General features: G+C 43.8%; 1 protein-coding gene across 2 annotated transcripts in view; it reads right to left on the bottom strand.

Annotated features, from left to right (window-relative positions):
- pik3r3b (phosphoinositide-3-kinase, regulatory subunit 3b (gamma)) overlaps positions 1–17,787 on the bottom strand; it is a 142,119-nt gene extending 124,332 nt beyond the window's left edge. Inside the window, exons 1-3 of one of the 2 annotated variants that reach the window (XM_020609033.1) lie at positions 17,318–17,787; positions 16,895–17,030; positions 15,903–16,216 (exon numbers count right to left, since the gene is read on the bottom strand). In XM_020609033.1, coding sequence (XP_020464689.1) covers positions 15,903–16,119 — 217 coding nt within the window. In that variant the 5' untranslated portion in view covers positions 16,120–16,216; positions 16,895–17,030; positions 17,318–17,787. Of the gene's footprint in view, positions 1–15,902; positions 17,031–17,317 lie in introns of both variants that reach the window. The other variant, XM_020609032.1, reaches the window with a different exon arrangement.
- Positions 17,788–23,435: the final 5,648 nt, after the last annotated feature.

Below are 23,435 nucleotides of genomic sequence, written 5' to 3'. Positions count from 1 at the left end.
CTGCACACGAAGACACACACTTTGAAATCTGTCCTACGCCTCCGCCCGCCGTTCCATGCCTGCAGACCGCCCCGCTCTGGTGCTGCTGCCAGTGCTGCAGGAGTCAGCCAGTGTTACTGTATTTGATCCTTTTACTGCAGCTAAAATCTAAGAAGCTTTTAGTCACCAAAGATGACAACAAATGTTTGTGTGCGCACGGGGCAAGAAGAGGGGCTGCACGAACACATAGGGAGAATTATTAGGCTGGAGAAAGGGGTAAGGAAGAGGTTACATAACTCTGCACAGCTGGAAGGACGTTTCAAACAAGTGGGAGCAATAAATGTAAATGTGAAGGAGTGAGACAGCAGCAGAGAGGGAGAGCATCAAAGGTTTGGAAAGAAAATCTCAAGTAACTGTTCCCCAGGGAGCCACTTTGTAAAGGGGCTAAAGGTCCCATTAGAAAGCAAAACCAGTCTGTGAAGCAGTTTGCTGCTGACCAGAAACATCTATCTGAACATCTAGTGAGGTCTGTAAGCTTTTTTTTTTTTGTAACTTGTCAATAAATGTGGAAATAGAAACTAAATAAGACCTAGTACATTATGTTCTTTAGGTTTTGGGCTGCTGAGCAAAAACTGGCAGCAGCTGGAAAAAAAGCAAAAGGCCACGAGAAGAGAAATGTGTTCACAGACATTTATCCTTAGGAGCATTTGGACAGAGAAATCCTACTGCCATTCGCTGACTGTTAAATGACAGCAATTTCAGCCTGCGGGGACTGGATCGGGCTCCGACACTTTTCTCTTCATCACCGTTCTTTCACCGTGACAGTCAGCGCATCAGGCGTCGGTTCATAAGTCCCTCCATCCTCTCGCTCTCACTAGCTTCCTCTGCTAACTGACAGCGACTGGCCCTTTGTGAGGAATCTCTCCCCTCGATCTAATACCTTCCTGAGTCTTTCTGTCTCTCTGTGCCCACTCACTAACAGCAGCGCAGTTGCTTTTCAGGGCTCTTTTGAGAAAAACTGCATCCTTATCTACTGTTTCTGGATTTGTGGAGAATTAGCATTTGTGGGTTTATATGAGCTTGGGGCTCAGAGTGCTGTCATCATACTCCATTAGGGCTGCTCCTCCCTGGGCTCGAGAACCGAGAGCCCTGAAAGACTGGTATATGGATAGAGTTACAAGTCAGGAGACATGATGAATGACGTGCGAGTGAGGGAGACAAATGGATGCTGCTCTTCTAGTGTTTAAAGTGGAGGAGGTCGGCTATGATTCAGATACTTATGCCATGTCTATAAACTAAACAGTTGGATCCAGTGAAAAAGCTGAATTACAAATAAAAGAATCAGCGAGAAAGACAAAGTACTGCAGGAGGGGAGTTGACTTTTTTAAGCCCAGTAATGAAATAATAAATTGCCAAGTTCAAGATGTGGTCTATAAACTAAACAGTTGGATCCAGTGAAAAAGCTGAATTACAAATAAAAGAATCAGCGAGAAAGACAAAGTACTGCAGGAGGAGAGTTGACTTTTTTTAAGCCCAGTAATGAAATGATAAATTGCCAAGTTCAAGATGTTTAACAACATCTTCCACAGAGCAGAGCGAAGATGAGCTGGAGGTAAGATCACATGAGAGGGGGAGGGAGGAATGGAGGACAGGTAAATAAATAAGAGGCTTTTTTTTGGGTCAACTGTGCAGTGAAGTGGTGCTTTTATTGAATGACAAAAGTAAAGGGGCAGGAGGGTGTGAGGGGATAGCAGGGGCACCTCAAAGTGTGTGGATGTTTGTGCGCCCTAAAACACTATATATTTGAGCCTCTTGTGGGCACAGTGGCTGGGTTCACAGCAGAAGATGTACAGTGTGACAAATGCACACACACACACACACCTACTACAAGAAAACTGCAGAAACACATGTAGCACAAAAGACAAATTTAAACATTATATTTAGCACATGTGTGGGCATCATGCGCTGGCGATGATGCTCTGTGGTCTCTCAATAAAGCAGGAATAAGCCCACAGAGCAGCAGAGGAGAAATCCACCCCCCACCCTGCTGAGCAGAGAAAAATAGAAAATGGGTTAGAGAGAGAAACCTGCAGCAGGCCGGAATAATTAGCAGAGAAGGGATGGGGGGGGGGTTTGCCTTCCACGGGGAGATGGAGGCAGTGAGTGAGGAGAGATGGGGAGAGTCTGGCATGTGAGAAATGGGGTCAGAGCATTCAAAACGAGAGATGATGGAGATGTGAAACAGAGGAAGTGAGGAGGATAAGCCCTGAGAGAAATGTCTGTCACTAGCTGACGACCAGGGATTTCATCAGCGCGTGTGTGTGTGTGTGTCTTTCTGTGGTGAAGAATATTGTATGTAATGAAAGAGACGCTTTCCTCAAACCTTAAAAATGCTGACACAAAACTGTCAGAGCTACATACTCGAGTCCAAATTACCATTTTAACCCAATGCTATAATTTGTTGATGGAGGCCTGCACAGTCTGAGTTTACAGATCTGTTTACACTAAAAAAGACCAAGTGCTGCAGGTTTAACACCGACCCAGTTATATTACTATACTACACTACATTCATTCAGCCCTGCCATAGGTTTCTCTTGCTATTATAATCACCAGATTTAATATTAGACTCTGGTGTTAAGCTACACCAGCTGTGTGGCAGCATTAATGAAGTGTGGAGGACACGTTGTTTCAGTACAGACGGTACCATAGTGAAAGCCATTTTTACTATGTAGGTTATGTAGCTATGTGTTGCTGGCTGGCTAATATTTGTCATTTAGCACTAAACACAAGTACACTTCTGGCTGATGGAAAGTCATTAGTTTTCCAGGTATTTGGTCCTAAAGTAAAGTACTGGACAGACTGAAATTCTGGTTTGATGAAGGCACTGGGGACCAAGAATATTGGAACAAAGTTCCATGGCACACCATCCAATAGTTGTTGAGATATTACAAACTGAATCCAGCTTCCAGCATAGCCAAGAATGGCTAAACGTTCCAGATTCCCACTGATATTTTTCCTAGGAAATGAAGGTTCTCACCTCTCACTATTCAACCATAACTCTGGCACCATGATGGAGGCTGGATGAGCACTGCTGCTAACCTTTCACTTAATTGCAGGTTCACTTAATTAGAGTTAAACTAGGGGTGGATCACCAAAATACATAGTAGCATTGTAAAGTGAGGCTGTGGTAAAACACTGATGTAATAACCCTGGGTTTACCTCATACTTCTATGAGACAGAAGTCAGAGTGGTCTTGTAAACAGGCTTATTATGTGTCCACCTCGAAGCAGCAGCTACAGCAGATGCATGTGAATGCAATGTCTGCTGCTTTATTATATTTGGTCTTGAAACCCAGAGCAGGGTTCAGCCCGGTGCATTAACAGTTGTTCTGGCTCCAGTCCAAGTCTGAGCTCGCTCCACCCAGGTAGTGAAAATGTCATTCCCACCGATTTGTCTTGGGTGACAGAGACAAAACCAAATCCAAAGATTCTGTTTCTGTTTTCTTTCAAAATTCAGGACCTCAAATGGACCTTGACGGTTCTCAGAGAGAACGTCCTGGTTGGAATCAGAGGAACCACTCGTCAACGTTTCAAGCACAGAAGCTCGTCCAAGTGACGCTGAGCCTTCCAACATCTTCCCATGAGCAAGTTTGAGAGGCTCCAGACTGAATTAAAGAGAGGAGGAGGAGGCCTCAGGTTGCCAGGAAGGGAAAGGAGTTCACCCAAAGGTAATGTGCTTTGGACATCAAACTGAAGAGCCCTCAAAAAGAGAGAATCCCAACAGAAACTGGATGTACTGTTGGAGATTTGATGCATTTCTATTGGTCCAACATGACTCCCAACTGATTAAGGTGAATGCTACATGGGTCTTCACTGAGATTATTGAAATACAGAGCATCACATTAGAGGACAAGGCTCACACTCGTACAACAGCACTCTGGGGATTTTTCCCATTGTATTAACTCGACACACTACACTGAGAAAAAGAGCAAGAAAGTCACTCAACATTAATTTAAGCTGGTTTAAACCAGAGCGCCGGGAGGCCGGATAGAAAACCATAGGATTTTAACTGCCATGTCTAACTGGCTTTGAGACAAGACACAGAATAATGGGGTGGGGGGTGCTTGAAGAGAAGAGTAGAGATACAACAACCAGACATCACTGGATCACACCGAGCGAGTGTGTCAGGGTGTGTGGTGAGTTCAGGGGCAGTTCAGCTCTACCCTGGAGGGCAGCAGCAAATAAGCAGAGAGAGGAGTAATTAATGACCACAGAGTAAAACTTGTGAGCTTTTCCATTAATAAAACATTAGACTGTTTCTACAGAATGTTGCTTTTCATCTATAATTATATTTCTCCTCCTGACACTCTGTAAATCTGCATTAAGAAGTCTTTGATTTGACAAGCGATTACAGTCCCTCTACTACTGAAACTGCCGCTTTTCTCCCCACACATTTGAACGGGTATCGTGTTCAGGCGCAGGAGAGGGAATGAGAGGAGGAGTAATGATCAGCAATTAAAATGCTGGAAAGTGAGCATGGAAAGAGCACAATTCAGCCTGCACTGCAAACAAAGAGAGTAAACACAGGTATCGCCTGTTATCTGCTGCTGCAATCACTGGATGCACAGGCAAAGTGAGAGCTGACTGCAGAGTGGAAAGGTCAGGTTTTTCTGACTGATTATACAACAAGGTTAACACGAGTCTACGGCCGTGAAAGCAACTAGTTTCTACAAAGAAAATCTAATGGTGATGCTTAGTCTTTGTCTAAGTTTAGGTATTGGACAAACAAAGTCTGAGCTCCTGGTGATGCGAAATAAAAATTCAGGTGATGACTATAGTTATTACAATTCATCCATCTGTTCTAGGTAACACAAACTCCCAAACAGGATAAACTGTGCAACATCACCAGATGAGCCTGATAAGCAGAGACACCTGTCAGTCAGGTCAGAGAATGTAGATGCTCATTGACGTGCTGATGGACAGACTAGTATTTCAGTGTAACACTGCATTTTACTGCTTGATATGCAAATAACTGCCCCAGATGTTTCCTACACATGTTTCTTGGTACTGATTGGGATAGACGCAGGCTTCCATGTTCAGCTAGTTGCACAGGGTTTACAATCAAGTCCTGAAAGAAAAATCTGATTGGAAAAAAAAAACAAAACAATAGATAATGATCCAATAAACCCGAAAAACACAAATTTTCTTGGAAATACTGTTCCCCATATATTTCTTGCCTTGAATGGTTGAACACATTTCACATTTCCAGCTGAGTTTCAATTTATTAGATCATTTAATTAACAGCGTACCAATTTAACAAACACTCGTTAGGACACAAAGCCAATAAATAAGTGTGTTTGGCTCAGCGCTTCTGAAAAGTTCATATTTCATGTGTTCTGTGAAGAGGAGGATGTTAACACCACTGTCACAGTAGCTGCTGGTGAATGCATTAATTAGAATTAATGAGCACATTAGTGGTGATGTTGAATAAATGATGGTGATTGTGTGACGATGTCAGTCAGAATGAGAAACAGCTGAGAGTCATTAAACGTCCATAAAGACATCTCGTCTCTATGTGACAAAGTGAATAATGACACCGAGGCCGTCGGTGGAGCAAACACACACACACACATGCATCCATACAAGTTTAAAGCCATGCAGCATGACCTGGAAAAGGCAAGGTAAGGAGTTCCAAAAGGCCACCGGAAAATGGTCCCAGTCGAATCACAAATGTTCCAGGAATGATGAGTGGGTGGAAAAGACGAGAGGAAGGATGGAGATCTGTGAGCAGGAGCAAAACACTGACCTTCAAAACCAAAACGAATGTGTAACAAAGCTCCTGCTGCTGTTTATGCGTTGGTTTTCACAAACACACGCACACACACAGTACAATGAAGCTGCCATGCCACACGTCAGATCCTCTACTCAACTCAACCTACGGGGCACTGACAACGATAGGTGACAAAATGACTGAAGTACACCACGAGTGTGTGAGGGTAGATTATAAAATGTTTTTTTAGAAGTTCGGTCAAACTGAATAATGGTTTTTTAGTGTACAATGACACATTCTGTTCATTCTACAGGTTCCTCTGCGAATGTCCGCGAGCACACGCACCGCCCTCCCTCACGTTGTGGTTTCCCTTCCAGCTGTGAACCTGCACTGTGTAACTACTAACTTTTACTTGTCAATGCAAGATGAGTCAGCCAACAGATATCAGTGATGCCCATGTCCCAGTGAGGTATTCCAGTAAGCCAGTATGACCACTGGCTACCAGTGGCCAAAAGGTGCAACAGCTACATTTAATGCATTATTAATGTCACCATGTAAAGGCATGGTGAGAAGCAGTAGCCTTACTATAACATGCACTGCAGACCGGTGCTGACTGATGTTCCAGAACTCATCCGGGTATATTGGCCTCTATTTGAAGATGCTAACTGGAACAAAAATCAAGATCCCCCAAACCTTGACCAAACTGGCCACAGAAGGGTTCAGATCCAATTCAGATCTGGCCCTGCATTCCCAGAACCAAGACCCCACCCTCAGCACTGGGTGGCTGCAGTGGGAAAGTCGGCTTAACACAGGAATTTCCCCATTGTGGGATCAATAAAGTCCTACCTACCTACCTACCACACAATCCCCAAGAAACCTCTCCAAGCAATGCTATAAGTGAGAAGAGTGTAAGACAAGAAATGCATTTCTGTGAAACATGAAAGCTGGAAGAACGTTTTCTGTCACAAAATGCTAACACAGGGAACTAAAACTAATCAGTAATTAATCGATATCAGGTTTTTACAGTTGCTAAACTAATAATGGTTCTTTTTGTTGTCCACCATATCAACTCACTCTAGAGTAACACGGAACAATAATAGATATGAAGGTGGGAAGCCAGTGAGGGATCTGATCCATGTTGATACAGCAGCGGCTTCTGTAAAAATAAACAGAAGCAAGCAGCAGGACAGAGGCTGACATTATAATTGAATCCATCTGCTCAGAGAAGACCCTGAGCCGCTGCCATACATCACTGCTCTGGATTTATCTGAATGTTCTGACAGATCAGGAGGGTGGAATCAGCCTCAGGCTGCTGGTTCGTCTTCAAGGTCATATCATCCATCAAACAAAGACTCCCTCCTGTCCAGCCGGCAGCCGCTGTCCCCTCCACACGGACAGCGGAAATTCAGACCTGTGCGTTTAACCTCACACACCTCCAAAAACGCGTGCGGGGTCAAACCGTGTCCTGTGTTCTTGTATATCGGATACCTGCTGGAAGGACACGCAGCACTAAGGCCTGTGTGTGACTGTTTGAGGACCTGAGTGCTTGTTCCCCCTCTGGGCAGATGAAAGCCAACAAGACAAAGAAGTCAGACTTTGACCTGAGAACAGGACAAAGTGCTGCACAAATCAGCAATGAGCTCTTTCTCCTTCTGCACACAGTGTCTCCTTTTGTTCCAAATTATGAAACAAAACTACTCTTCGGGTCAAATCCACATAAAAACCGACATCAGGATGTCAGTGAATAAGCTATGCACCACGAGACCTATCTGAATATACATCTTCTCTAATGTTGCACTGAATAACCATGATGTTTAGAAGGATGAGATTAATTCCATTTCCAACTCATATTGTGATGCTGCACAGCTGTTTGGACAAGGTCATTCAGATGTGTTTACACGGAGCCTCTGATACTGTTAATGTCCCAGTGAAAAACAGCATGTTTAGCAGAATCCAAATGAAAGATGAACATTTGTTGCTGTCACCTGGGATTTTGTTTGTAAGGTGTGATCATTCTCTGAAAACTCATTTTTCTTCATGTATAGGAAAGGTTTAAATTGGCTCTGATGAATTGCCAGTATTCCACAAATTAAACCAACGTTAAGAAAGAATCTGTCAATGATCCATCTGTGAAGGGCACAGGCTTGTATATGTGTGTGTGTGTGTGTGTGTCGCTGCACACCCCTGGTTTAACAGAGTCTCTTTTCACTTCAGAATCTCTCCAGTTGGCACCACGTGATCACAGCTGGCTTCTGTGCTCGCTCACACACACACTGTACCAGTGGTACTGGGCACTGCAATGCTTTTCTGATCAGCTCAAATGCCAAAACAATGGCTCAGAGAACAGAGGTCTATGGATGGTGGATAGCTGTGGTGTGTGTGTATCCCGATTCTTTTACTTCTGCGGCTCAGTAAATCTTCTACAGCCCGATTCATCTGCTACTTCTTGTCGGCCAAAACCTTTTCCATGATCACCAGTTTGAGCTGCACTCACAACATGTGTTGCAAAGACAAAGGCCCAAACTCATTTTTTATTCGACTGCTCCCTCATTTTTGAGTTAACTCTCAAAACAGTCACGAGGAGTGTTGGTTGAAACCTTCCTCTATGAAATGTGACAACCCTTCAAGCCCTCTATGCATCATCGGTAGTTAATGATGATGGTTAAGTAAACAGAAGAAAGTTGATGTCAGACATTCTGGATCACACGACACCGTCTTCAGCTGTAGTGATTTCTCTTGTCTGGTCGATGAGCATACTGTAGGTTTACATCTCCAACATCCGCCAGGCGCTAGGAAAGCACCATTGTTTTAAATATTCTCAGACCTGGAAGCTGATGTTCCTCCTGCCACAAACACCCCCTCAAGTGTTCTTGGCACACACACCTGGTAAACAAACTGTAACATTACCACCTGCTTTTTCAGTGTTGTGCCCTAAATGTGAAAAAAAAAAAAAAAGACGCCATAGAATGAAATAAAATAGCTCAGTGGTGTTTAAGCGCTTTGGGATTTCCAAAACTTGGAAACTTAGAATTTATCCCAAACGCCATTGACTTGCTTTCTATGAATTTTGCCAAAAGTGACTATTTATCTCTACAGAAGAACAATTAGGTCACATTTTGAACACAATGAATAAACGACATGTTCTGCAGATATTCTCACTTCTGAATACTAATGATGTGGAGATTCAATGAGCAGTTTGCCGTTTCCGTCCTCTGTCGTCTAACAAACATCTGCTTCCGCCAGCAGAAATCATTTTTACTGTTGGCAGTAAAGTTGTTTATCTGTCACTTAATGTTGTGAGGCTCAGAGTTCCACTGTTGCTAAAGGCTAAAAAACAAACTAAGAACTGAGCGAGCATGAATAATCGACAGCAAAAGTCATTTCCACTGCATCTCTCTCATACATAACTTCATTTTATTAAGACATTAACGTGTTGCACCAGCCTTGATAAAGTGCTCATTAATACTAACATGGCTGTGGTCTGTAATGCATCAACACCAGCAAAACATTACTGCCTCGGAGACAAACGCGAGCTGCTTAAATTATTTTTACAACACCTCCAACTGCTGAAATTAAAGCAGTCAAATGACTCGTACCTGAGTCTATTGAGAGAATTCAGATGGCATTAAAATGCAGCAGGGAGGAGGGGGAGGTTCTACAAGCTGTGTGGGTTTTTTTTATAGGGGTCCATAAACAAGCAGGACGAGAGGGACACGAGGGACAAGGCAGATCTCTCCTGGTCAGAACATATTTTTCACCCCTGCCTTCCTTTTCAAACATAAAACCAGGTCCCAAATCACTGCACACAGATCAGAGAGGGAGCAGGATTTACAGGCAGAGGTCTGACTCGTGGCCGCGCACGGCGTATCATCCAACTGCAGGAAGGCTACTGCTGAACAAGACACATTTCAGCTGTTCGCTCTCTGCTATTTCCTTCAAAGCCTCAAACAAGTTGGATCCTGAAAAAAGTCATAATACATTTGATTTATAGGGCACACTTTATAGAATTAAAATAATAAAACTAAAATGACCACCCTGTGGTTGTTTGTCACGGGAATGGGACAGACCTTTGACCTTTGACCACCAAACTCTAATCAGTTCATCCTTGAGTCCATGTGGACGTTTGTCCACATTTGAAGACATTCCCTCAAGGCGTCCTGAGACAGGAGGAAAAGCCTCTCAGATCAGCTCAGTGGAATCAAAGCTTTATTGACAACAGCTCTCCCTGACGGAGCACCTCGCTCAGCCTCATGCGCCATCTCACCCTGTGACCTGACCCAGTCAAGCCACTGTCCCCCACACCAGCAGGCTGCAGGTTAACAGCCTGCTCTGGTGGGCCACCACTGTGCAGCATCAAACTATTATTTATGGCTATCTGCAGAGTTCACTCACTTCTACCTTCACTCAATTTGGTCACTCAAAACTCAGGGCCAGGGTCACTCAGGGACAATAAATCTGACCTCGTCCACAAACAGCAGGCAGCCAGACTCAAATAAAACAGTACAGTACTTTCAGATCTGAGATTATAAGACCTCACCTCAAGTTTCCTACTCTGGTTTAAAGTCTTTCAGTTCTCTCCTATCACTAAATCTGTCTGATGAAATGTAGAACACTGTTACATTTTCTCTACTTGGCCAAAGCCTGTAGGCACAACATCCTGATGAGGTCAAGTCTTCTGGTTCAGTCTAGCTGCAGTTCTCATTTGCATGAAAGAGGAACAGAGTGTGGTAAGCTGTGTTGCTCATCTGCAGATTAAAGACACAACGTGCCTTATCACAGCAGAGCACTGCATGCAATTAGCCCGTTAGCTTCAGCATGAGTTCTGACTGCCTTAACGTTTCTTCTACAGAGTATACCACAGGTAGATAATGACAAGGGGCCCCTCAGGGATTCATTAGCTTTGTGTCATCATTAATGATGTATGGGGCCTACAAGCAGCTCTCCTCAGGGAAGGGAAAGATGTCAAGAAAGGAAATAAAGGAGGGTGTTCAAACTAGCACAGTGTCAGATAGTGTTACATATTGATTAGTACTATGAGCCCTGCAGAGCTCTTAGGTATCACAGCCGGCGTAATCAGTAACTGAACTGTTCAGGACAGCGCAAGGAAAAGAAAGAAAGAAAGAGGAAATGAGGCCACAGGGACAAATGCTGTTCAACTTCAGGCAACAACCACCAAGTTATTTTCAAACCCTGTCCTCTGCTAATGTCATACAACCCCAAACCAGAGCCACTCACACAGCATCTTAGCAGCTACCAAGGTCAGCCGAGCTGGACTTTAAAGCACAAAACCTGACCAGTGTAGTTTCTGTTTGACCTGGTTCAACTTGGTTTCTACACTGTTTAAAGTGAGAAAATACAAGTCTGCCATGACAAACTAGTGGTACACATTCACCAGTCAAACGACTTGGCACTGTTGTCTCAGAGATGTTTAGCTAGACTTTAATATGCACGATGTCCAAAGATTAAACAAAGGTATAACTGTAAATGTGTCATTTCAATATATTGTTCTATGAATGCATGTTAAAACTTCAGCCACTTTTTGCTTCCATTTGATCAACATCACCTCTTACACCTGAACTTTATATAAAGGAAGGACTTTACTATGTCAGTGACAAACTGCACTTCACAAAGTGTCTTCTTCCGCAGTCACCTAAACAGTTTGTGGTTCATCACTGCAACATCTCACGTCACCAAATAAAGACGTATTAATATCAACAGACATTCAGCAGACCTGGAGCAGCATTAACTTCATAATAGAACTCCTGGTTATTTAATAAAATTCATCTGTTCACACCAACTGACCCTTTTAGCTCTGGTTTGGTCTCAGATCCTCTTTAGCTCCTAGATAAACTTTCTTCAGCAGCTTGGCTCGAACCATTGCTTGCTGCTGAGTAGGTAGTGCACCATGGGTGTACCACAGCTTTTTTGCCAATTTTAAACAGTGAAACTGGATCAAACTGTAAAACTCTAAAATATTAGAGGCTAAAAATTGTTATTGTGTTTTTTGTGATTATCATCTCTGCTTCACCCAAGCCTGGAACAGTTCTTGTTCTCCGCTTAAGCAGTTTTTTAGCCCTTACTACTGCACAACCTGCTGCATGGCCAAATGGAGCACACTCCCTGACCTGATGCATTATGTAGGACTATGTGAAATGACCAGAGATCCTTGATCAGTCCTGTTCCTAGGAGAACATAAAACCCTCAGCAGTGCTGTTCCAAACAGAGCAGGGCGTGCCTGAGGAGCAGCGGTGATGAAGGCTGCAGATCAGCTAAGCTTCCCTCTGCACAGGCCTCTCTGTGCTGCTGCACCACTACTGCTACTGGTGTCCGTGCAAATTCTCAGTCATCCAGGTCATAGTATGCTGAAAAACTTTAGAAGAATACATCTGGACATGGTTTTTGCTACTGGTGATGTGCGACTGCAGGAATGTGGCATGTTAGGCCATCAGTGTGCCAGGCAGTCAATTATTCAGGATGAACGCTGCCTGGATTGATGGATGGGAGGAGGTGTGGTTCAGCTAGCACACATGATATGACTAAGAGAGCATTAGCACAGCGAGCAGGGAAAGATGGAAATGAGAAAGATATTTGACTGAGCCCAGAGTGGTGTGATGTTATTTATACAGGACCAACCAAACCCACTCCCACCAAAGAGCCAGGCAGGCAGACGAGAGAGCTGAGGCGGCAGAGGAAGGAGAGGAGAGAACACTGCTGTCTCTGACCTATTTAGCAAAAGAAGAGCGATAAAAACGGCTGATCTAAACACACTCCGCAGTAGACAGCCACAGCTGAAACAGAGCTAACCACCCCAGCCCCGTAAAAATGCTAATCAAAGCCTGCAGGATTCAGAATAGCTTTTTAAGTGGGGCAGCCCATTTTGCAATGCTTTCGGCTCATGTCTCTCTTATCCATGTTGCTGCCTGTTTGTCCTCGGTCATAAATAAATCATCAAAAGCTCAGTTCCACTGAGCAGATGCACACAGCTCAAATGCTAGTGACTCTGCTCAGTATGGACGCCATCTTCTAACTGGAATCAATACCAATACACAAGGTGGGAGATAAATACACTGGACAGATACAGTGATTCTGTCTTGAGGCAAAGCAGCACATGGACTGGACCACAGTGCAGGTCGATGTACGAGCCACAACATGTCTGGATGTTTCTGAGAACTGTAGAATCAATAAGAAACATGCTCATTGATCTGCTGCTAGCACAGCAGTTAATGGAAAACAGGACAGAGGTTGCAGCTTCACTGTCAACACAACTAATGATTCTTGTGCTATTAAAAGTCAAACTTTGGCATTTAAGACTGCATTAACTAAGTTCTCCCTCTAATTTTCCACCGTTAAGGGCAAAACAAACCCCAGCAGTGTGCCTTTCATCTCCTCCCTCCGCTCCCCTTCGCCCTCGTCTCTGAAACTACATCATACTGTATGTGGTCATGACAGCCAGAGACAGCTGAGGTAGTCAGGTGGCGCAGCTGTAATAACCGGCTCCAGAACCAATGTATAGGGAACATAGAGTCCATGGAGGCCGTGGTTTTCAGTGGCATTGCAGCGACACAATGTCAAATAAAGAGGTTCACATTTTGGCGATGTGCATACGTACGTCTAACGTTGTTTGTAGAGGATACATCTGCAGTAACGCATCTAAATCACACAGAGGAATGTTTTTCCCAGTAATATTGATACAATACTAATGTTCTAGCCACTTTTGCATCATGTTCAGTGTTACATACTTGACACACATAACGTTATAGGTAACCCTGAGTTGTACAGTATGTGAAATTTCACATCATGCATTGATAGTTGAACGAACTTTTCTACCACTTTTCTAGTGGTGTTGATAGAATAAATGTTAACAACCTCTCATTAAAATGCTGCATGGACTGCAGCGTTATGTCTGGTGTAAACTGGACCAAAACTGAGCAAAAATTAGCAAAATTACTTCACTTGATAATCCAGGAAAACATTGGTTTGTGCTAATTGGACAACAAACCACTAAGGCTGCAGTCAGTTGACTCCAAATTACAACCAGAATAATTCAATACAAATGAACAGCAGTGAGCAAACACTTCGACAACATTTTACTTGATTTATCAGAATTGGTGCTAAATCCTAGTTAATGCAGATTTAAAGAACAAATCTGGTTTGGTCTTACTTTTGAAGCGTTGAAGTATTCACTAAATTAAAATTATAATGCACTCACAAGTCAGACGGTCAGATGGGTGATAACCAAGCTCAAACTAATAACTATTTTCACTACCAAATATCAATTCTTTGTCTCATCCATTTATCATTTGATATGTAAAATGTCAAACAGTGAAATATTTTCATTAGATTTCCAACAGCACAAGACAATGTCATGAAATTCCTTGTATCTGGCCACCAGTCCAAAAGTACACACAAATAAACATTATATCAAATACATCCAACACTTACCTGATTCTTGAGCTAGCTGCTGCTTCTTTATTCACCAATAAAATTATTGATAGTCAGCTCTAAATCAGTCGAACAGCATAGTCAAACCTATATTAGAAAACAGTGAGCGGTGCTGGGTGGAACACTCACAGAACTGAGTCAACTTAGCCGTCAGCTTAACTGTGCACATACAAAGTTCATTCCTGACACTTCAGCTTGGTTTCTGAATGCAGCAGCAACATCATCATGGCTGTGACAGCCCTTTCATCCTTTAAGGCCAAACGCAGCCAAAGGAAACCACCAATGGAAATCTCACGCCCTAATCATTTTGTAACAGGGCCTCTTTTCTGAACCTGGCTGCTGACACTTCCTACAGTCTGCGTAGCACCTTCAAGCGCAAGATGGGCTGTTACAGTCTAAACATGAAGAGGGGAAAGAAAACTACCAAACTGATGCTAATAATGCATTAGCACAAGTGGAGAATCTCATTCAAACAGGATATTTTCTGACTAACACTCTGAAGCACAGCAGATACTTTGGCCCAGTAGGTTTCCTGTAGGGCCGGTGTCTGACTGGACCAAACCAGAGCAGTCACAGCTGCAGGTTATCAGCCTGATGAACTCAGCGCCATTACTGACAAAGCTTCATGTTAGTGGGATGTACACAGAGAGTAATTAAAGGGGTTCATTCACCCAAATCACTTGCCTCTTATCGTATCTACAGGTTTCTATGATTCCTGTCATATTTCAGTGTAGTGACCAGCTCAGCTCATTTCCCTTCATCTCCAGTGTACTGGGTGGAGACAGAAAACGCTGAAAGGAAAAAAGCTGAATTATCTGCACAGACAGACATCAAGCCTTCAGTTCTGCACCTAAAGAACTTTACATTCATCAGCCTGGAGCTCGCTCAGGTCTGTGGAGCACTGTGGACTAATGGAAACTGTCAACAGCACACTCAAAAATGTAACAATTTAAAATTAGAAGTACTCTCCATGTAATGTTGTCATTATTCAGGGTGAATGCATGACAGACTACCAGCACACAGAGAAACAGCAACTTGCACTATAAGCACCTGGAACCCACAACTCAAACAGAGTTTGTGAGCTTAGATGCAGGTTGAAAATAGTGGCAGTGTCACATTTCACAACGTTGCAGATCACAGAGTCCAACATGGCTTCTGCAGACTGGTGCCAGGGGTCACAAGCATGGTGTTGGCTTTGATTAGTGCAAACTGTCAAGGTTAACGGGCGAGAAAATGATTTCATGCTGCAAATTGCTGCGTGTGTGTTGGACATCTAGTGACATGTCCTTGTGGACAGCAGCAGACAGGAACAACCACCTGGGGCCCCACACACTTTGGGCTCTAGAAACACGAAGGCCAGCCTGAAAGTCCCACATAACAACCACAGAGTGTAACTTCTCATTTCAGAATTCTATACATTTTCTACCCAGAACTCAGTTTCATGTCACACAACAATTTGTAGTCAGATCAAGGCAGGAAACATTAAAAATTTGACCAATTTTAACTCAAACAAACCTGAATACTCATTCAGGAGCTGTAAAATGACAAACTCCTACAGCTTTGAGAACAAATTTACCCCCCAACACACACACACCCAAACAGAGCAACCAAAACAGACACATTTTATGTATTCGTTGTGTATAGTGTGTATATAACATTGACACTGAGCAGCCAAACATCCACATGATGGTGCTTTGTGGAGCAGCACTCACCTGAAGCAGCAGCTGCTCCAGGAGGCCCTCCGGGGGTTGGCGGAACTGGCCGGGGCCAGGATTTAGCTGCAGACGGGCTGGCCCTCACCACCCCAGCATACTCCACAAAGGTCCCTGGAAAGTGTCCCTTCTCCTTGGTCCTCTCATTGATGCCATGTAGCCAGCCCTTGGGGCTCCGCTCGTCCCCCTCCTGGTACTCCAGCCCCACTGTTGCCATCAGTGAGGCCTTGGGGACGGTGAGAAGGTCGCCCGGCTGGAGGCTGATGTCATCACCACGCTCCCGCTTATATTCAAACAGCGCCCGGTACTGGAAACTGTCAGATGTCATGGCAACAGGAGTTCATAAGACTGTCCCAAAGTCAAAAATACTAATGTCACCTGAGATTTGCTTATTTCAAGTTCAACACTTTGAAAATACCAAACAGAAACTCTGTGAGTTGAAAATCCCTGAGGTGAAACTGCAACTCCGTCTAAACCTGGGAAACCTGTGATGGCTTCTGAGATCTGCTACGTCATGCTTACTTGGATAGCACAGTGGAAATGACAAAAATCTCATCCCTGAGGTGGAATTCAACACCGGTTTTGTCCTAAAACCGCCTGAAGAGCAGGTCCAACGTTTCTGAGTCCTCCAAGCACAACAAATGGGAAGAGAACAGTTGGCTGGTCTTTGCTTTAGTCCTGCAGATTCTGGTTAAATGTCTATGCAGTACTTTAAAAATACACAGTATAAATCCAGGTGTCGGTCACAGCTCTCCTGCCTGAGGCCTGCTGGGGTTTGTGATCCTAATGGACACACAGACTCACCAGCCTCCACACTGTGCTGGGGGAGATGGTGGAGGAAACTGGCTGATCTGGAAACTGGGGGTGCACAGTTCTCTAGGACAGGGTGACCTCCAAGCTTCTGCAGGTTCTTCTGATATTAATGGCAAAGTGTACAGTCTGTACGAGTCTACTGTCAAGTCTGACACCCACACTCACACGCATACACACACCTGAGGAAATCCACTGCAGTGCAGAATTTGGCTTCTTAGTCAAAGTGCCCCTGTGTGAGCTCTTCTGCATGAAATCTTGCTGCTCCCCCTCCTCTGGTCTGTGCAGCCTCCTGGCGCAGACACACGCTCCTGCAAACTTGCGAGGTTAAGGTCAACGTTAGTCACACACTTTTATTACGCACTTTTTGATTTTAAGGCCAGAGCACAAGTAAAAAATGCTGATATTTTACAGATGTTCTAAAACGCCGTGTGAATCATCCCTCACCTCTGTGCTTTGCGTGATAAACGACAGACGTTGAAACTATTCGTCACAACAAGCGTGACTAAGCGAAATGAACTTCAGATAGACGGCGTGCCCGAATAAGGTCGCTCTGCGTCAGACTGCCCTGTCCTCTACTGCCTGCAAAAACATCAGAAACTCACCTCTCCAGGTGCAGAGTCGAGCTCTTCTCCTTCCCCGACGCCTGGGTTCGCGACCTGTCCGCTCGGACACTATCTGAACCCCGCAGAGCGAGACCAGACATCCGTGAAGCCCCGTTACGATAAACGGATGGCGTGGCTGGTCCAGCAGACAGACAGCCTGCTCGGTGCTGTAGTGAGCGGCAGTGCTGATGTCGGTAAACCCCTCCTCCTCCTCCTCCTGCCGTCTGCAAATTGTGCCAGCCAAGCGGCGGAGATGGGACAGGTTGGTGTGGCGCACCGCTGCTGCAGCGAAACACGACGTGTCCCGGTTATGATGCTGTTAGTCCTGCTGCATTTGTGATTTTGGTTTTTAATCTGATTTATTGTTATAATATGAATGTGAGTGCTGCAAAGAGATGATGAATTAGAGGCTATGTAACTCTGTGGATAGGAGTCGCTGCACGTAGCTCTGTGCACTCTATTAGGAACAAGTAAATCAAATAAAGGATGGAGGTTATCCTTCAGAGTGGGTGGCGAGAGATCAGTGCGCTCCTGATGACGCAGCAACAGACAGCGCCAGGCTGCAGCGTCATCGGGAGTGCAATGTTTTGGCCAGGAGGCGCACAGCACATTCAGGATCTACTGGAATGGATTCATTTAAAGTGCTGATTTTATTATTATGCCCAGTCTCACAAATCCTAAAATGTCATGCAAGTCACTGTTTGCATTTTGAAACTCAGCACAGCTCATAACTAAGTTTGAAATAGGGAAACAGCAGCAGCAATGAATAACAATTTAAAGAGAATTATTATGTATTAGGTGAAAACACAGTAGAGTTGTGTGGAGATGTTACCCTGAACTTCACCTTGGCTTCATCAGGATGATGCTGTTCCTCCCATCCACTGTTGTCATGGTGCCACCCTGCACACAGCACAGAAGCGCAACATATTCCTGGCATTATAAGGTTCAATATCTATCTATCTATGGGGGGGTTGCATGATATCTGATTTTGAAAAAACTCTTGACACAGCCTACCTTTTGAAAACATCTGAGTAAATCTTTATAGAATCCCTAGAAATTCAATTCCTTACTCTCCTAAAACTGAAACATCATTTTCTGGCTCCAATCTTCATTTAGGGCAGTAAATTTGAAAGTTATCAGCTTTTCCAATCTTCAAGCCATGTCCAGGACAAAGGTAGCACAAAGACTTTTTGATTTACAAGTCTGAACTTGTTCACTGAACAGAGACAGAAAAACAAACTACTGTGGTTTTAGCCGAAGACTAGTGGCAACCTGCCTATATACTGTTCACCATGGATGTATTAAGCAGCACTGTTCACTCACACTCTTGACTTTAACTTGGTTACTTTTGCCAGATTTTACACATAGGTTTGTCTTCTTTGCATCAGATTCATTTATTTTACTGTAGACTGAAACTGATGCTGCTTTTTGACAAGTGCTTTGAATAGTAATTTCCAGTCTGCAGATGCTAATTAGCCTGATGCTAACTCGAATGCTGTTAGAGCTTCAATTGTGCGATTCCTGTTAAAGAAAAAAATGAACTGAATTAAAATGCCCCATCTTCCATTTGTAGTTTTCCTAAAATGTTTTAGGGCTCTTTTCTTTCGTGCAGTGCAGTTCTCTCTCTGGTGTCTTTCCTGCAGAGCCACTGTTATATAAACCCCTCCATCCTCTCTGTTGTGACTCATCTTTCAAATGAAGGCCTGCGGGCACCATGACAACAGTGGCTGGGAGGCATGATCATCCTGATGAAGCCACAGAGCGACTCAGGTTAACATTTGCACATGGCTGCAGTGTTCTCTCCTAGCTGACCATCATTCTTGTAAAACTGTTGCTGAGCTTTCCCTTCAAATTTCCCTTTTTAAACTCAGTTGTGAACTGTGTTGAGCTTCAAACTGTAAAGAGTAACTTGTGATAAAGTGTGTAGTTTTAAATTAATCCCTTTCAAACCTTTGCAGCAAAGACACACAGACAAATAAATAAGTGAAAAGAGATACTCTTCTTCCATCATCTGTGTCTATTCATCAGGACAAATGCACCATTAATGCAAACAGCAAAGAGGCAATTTGTATCAATCGATGTCTAATTAACTGGATTTGAGCATCAACTACTGTTGTATTGACTTTTCCCTTTCTATACAGTGCACTACATGAATGAGAGTTTAAGGAAATACAGCAGATATATTTAGAAAATAGAAAAGTTAAACATGGTCAAATAAAATCTAGCTGTACTATTCTTCATGAAATCCTGTTTTGTTATAATCACACTGTGTCATGTAGAAGCAGTGACTTCCTGGAGGCCCCGCTGGTTGCCTGGCAACCTCACAGACCAGACTTGTTTCAGGCGAAAGAGCCAAAAGTACAAATGTTAAAAACAGAAAAATCAATTGGGTGTATAAACAGATTTTGTTTTTATTACGTCCTACTTGGTTATCACGCTGCACACCTTCAGATCATTGTTGTCTTGTGACCCTTGAATCTGTGAGGCTGATTCCACTTTTGATAAAAAGAGTTTAAAAAACCTGAATGTGGCAGAGTGTGCTCATCAGCGTGTCAGTGCACGTCATGACCTGAACACATGTGTGTGGCAGCATAACAAGATGTCTACATAGATGCGCCAATGCCACACAATTACACACACACACTCCCTTTGTTTATATAACCCTTTTCTGTGCTGGGTATTAGGATGCGCTCCAGCGAGCAGCAGGGGTCAGAAGCTCCCTGGTGGCCCAGGAGCACTTCCTCCAACATGCGCTCGCTCAGATAAGATCTCTGTGTTGTCATTTCAATAACTCACAATGTTACTGCAGGGAAAATTTGTTCTCCTTATCACAAGCAAACATGCTTTTTGAAATTGCAGAGAGTTGGAGGAACAGGGAGGATGTAAATGTACAGAGGCACCTGGTTTATTTATGAACCTCAGGCCAGGTTTGGACACAATCAGATGTGCAGCAGGAGGATTACATGGACATTTAGCTGACGGCTGTGACTACAGCAGAGCGTCCAACTATAGCACAAGTTTACCCCCACACAGAGACATGCTTTATGCTCTCCCATGCATGCAGCATTGAAGGACAACCTGGTTTATCACAACCTACCAAGTCTGAAGCAGGAAGATGATCTGTAAACCTGTGGGTGTTTTAATTTTATTCTCTGCTGTATGCAGTACTGAATGGAGTTTCATTTGGACAGTAAAATAAAATGCTGCAACCTGCATTCGTCTGTTGCTGAAGCAGAAGACACTTTAATTCCAGCCAGCCAAGGTGACAATGCACAGCATCTCAAAGTCTCAACATCACAGCATGGTTTCGAGGTTTGACTTTAATTCCAGCCAGCCAAGGTGACAGCGCACAGCATCTCAAAGTCTCGACATCACAGCATGGTTTCGAGGTTTAGTCCCATTGCATATGTACGAACAGCAAAACCCCAAAATCTGTGCTCACCAGCTGTATCTGACAACACACACTATGACCAGAGGTGCCACAGAAAGTTGAACATGTTGAATTTCATCAACTGGAACTTTGCAAGTATTAAAAAGAAAACGGGGGTGCAAAAAACCTTCTATGATTAGTCACCAACACATTCAGGAGCAAACTGCCCAGTGCTCAGTTCATCTTAGATCTGCAGGGGCTTTTGTCATGGAGTTGCACTGTGTCCATCTGATCACCTGCACAAGAGCAAACTGCCCAGTGCTCAGTTCATCCTAGATCTACAGGAGCTTTTGTCATGGAGTTGCACTGTGTCTATCTGATCACCTGCACACACACCAGCTGTAACCTTTGGATCAGGGCAACAGAAGACAGAGCTTGGTGAGTCCAGCCCTAATGTAATGCTGTAGTACAAACTACAAATGTTTCTTTTAACATGAAATGAACACACAGAGAGAAGAGAGATGACTGTATGACACAGTGGCACCTGCAGGACTCTGAGATCTCACTGGGGAGGAACAAAGAAACAGACCTTCCCCCACAGCACAGAAACAGTTTTAAAACTTGTGGCAGGTAGTTGGTCTGTCAGTCACAGGGCTGACACTTAGAGACAGGCGATGACTCTTGCTCACATTTAGACCTATAGAGGAAAATACTGGAGCACAGCAGCAGGTGCACTTCGTATGTGGGAGGACAGCGATAAGTAGGGAATCATGTGGCAGAGACGCAGATTGATCACAGGTAACCCGGGGGAGGGAGAAGGAGGTTAACACAGCACAGGTGTGGTGTCGCTGCTGTGCAGATGTTGTCCTCATGTTTCCCTGACCATTGTCCCGCCTCTCTTTGTCCTCGCTAACACCACAACGTGTTGTTCAATCTACAGTAACATGTCTGAAAAGGTCCACGTCTTAACTCTGTGCCTTTGTCTTAAAGACAGCCAATGTAAGACAGAGTGGTAATAAAATCGGCCTGGGACTCTTAACTCATACTGACTCACCGTCACAAACAGCCTGTGTCTCCTCACAGGAATCATGTAATAAACAATATTTGTGATGACAAATGATTTGTAGAACAATACATGAAACAGGAACAGTCACCAGCAACACAGTAGTCATGTGAAACCCACTGCCATAAAACAAGACCTGAATAGATTCAATGTGATTTGGTCTGACTTGGGTTCCAACTGAGTGGATGTGTAAGGTCTCCTTCCTCTCTACCCTCCATGACGTGCACTGTCACATGACTTTGGTGAAGCTAGACTCTGTGCTTAGGGTTAGTGATCCATTTGAAATTTTCCTTTCACTCAGAGTGCAAAAGACTGAAGTGGTTTTTAATGGTGGCATAATAGATCAGAACAATGTAAATGTGTAGGTCTGGTCCTTGCAGTGTTTACGTGCACATCTTTAAGTCTGCACTAACTGAACATAACTAGTCAGACAAAGTTTCACAGCTGGAAGTTTATGAACTACTAAAGCTGATTTGTTCATTTTCTGATCATGACTGAGAACAAAGTTTCTCCTTGTCTTTTCAAGATCTTACAGCTGAACAACCTAGTCTCTTTCTCCTCCTCCTCCTCAGAGGAGTGAAGCAGAGACAAAGGGTGTTTTTGTTATTTCACTTTTTAACTCCTGTAAGAAAGCAGTGGGGGGAGGATGAGACTGATAGTACATAACCCTGAGAGACCTTTCATTTTTCTTCTATGTACTTTTTTCTCTCTTTAAATTTCTGCTGATCCCTCAGCATTGACTACTGTTGCCTGCTGTGAGTGTGCAATTCGCACAGCTACAGTAAAGAGAAAAGGTGAGTTCAGATTTTTGCTTTGTTGGTAAGGTCAGAGCTTCTCCACCGGGGCAACGGTTCTGTTTAAACATTTATACTGGAGTGCTGAAAATGTATTAAAGCTAATTTTTTATGCTTTTTTGGGAGTACAGATATTCATGACACAAACGCTATGTTTTCATTGTTTCAAGGGACATTACGTTGACTTGCACTGATTTCATGGAGACTTACATTAACCATAACCATAACCACTGCTTGCTAATATCACTGTACAGACGTCTGCATCAATGTAATGTGCAAGTTGGATGTGCAGGGTTTATAGATGTGCATACATTAAGACTATACTGGATATTATTCAATACCAATTCAGTCATTAGGGTTTTCATAAAACATGTAAAAATGTAATTATGACTTGCTGATGTTAGCTGTACACTCACTAACGTCTGGGATATGTACTGTACATGAGCTGCATTAGTTGTTGCCAGTTTGGGCTTTTGTCAAGTTCAGAACAGCCACAATTCCCCAGAACACTACAGTTTACAGACGTCACCTAAACGCCACCATGACTCACTGTCAGATCCCAGAGGGACAAACAGGTGCGGCTCTCCACCACCTGCAGCTGCAACAGTGTCTGCTCTCCTAAATCACCTTGGGGAAACTGTGAGAAATCCCAGTGCAATAATGGCCCATCAGGTGCCTCAGCAGACAGCAATCAATTAACAGCCAGCAGTCAGTGGCTGCTAATGCATCTGGCTTTTCTCTCTCTCCTGCTGCGAAGAGCCATTCTTCTCACCATCACTAGTCCCTCTGTGTTTTAGGAGCTGAGACATGCTCAAAGGCCAGTTGTGACTGCAGCAGCCATCCTCTCACTCTGGCAGAAATAGGACGTCGCTGGGTCAGGAGGCTGAGCAC

Source organism: Monopterus albus, unplaced genomic scaffold (assembly GCF_001952655.1).
Source record: "Monopterus albus unplaced genomic scaffold, M_albus_1.0 scaffold98.1, whole genome shotgun sequence".
Classification (NCBI taxonomy): domain Eukaryota; kingdom Metazoa; phylum Chordata; class Actinopteri; order Synbranchiformes; family Synbranchidae; genus Monopterus; species Monopterus albus.
This window is presented reverse-complemented; position numbering and strand designations above follow the sequence as displayed.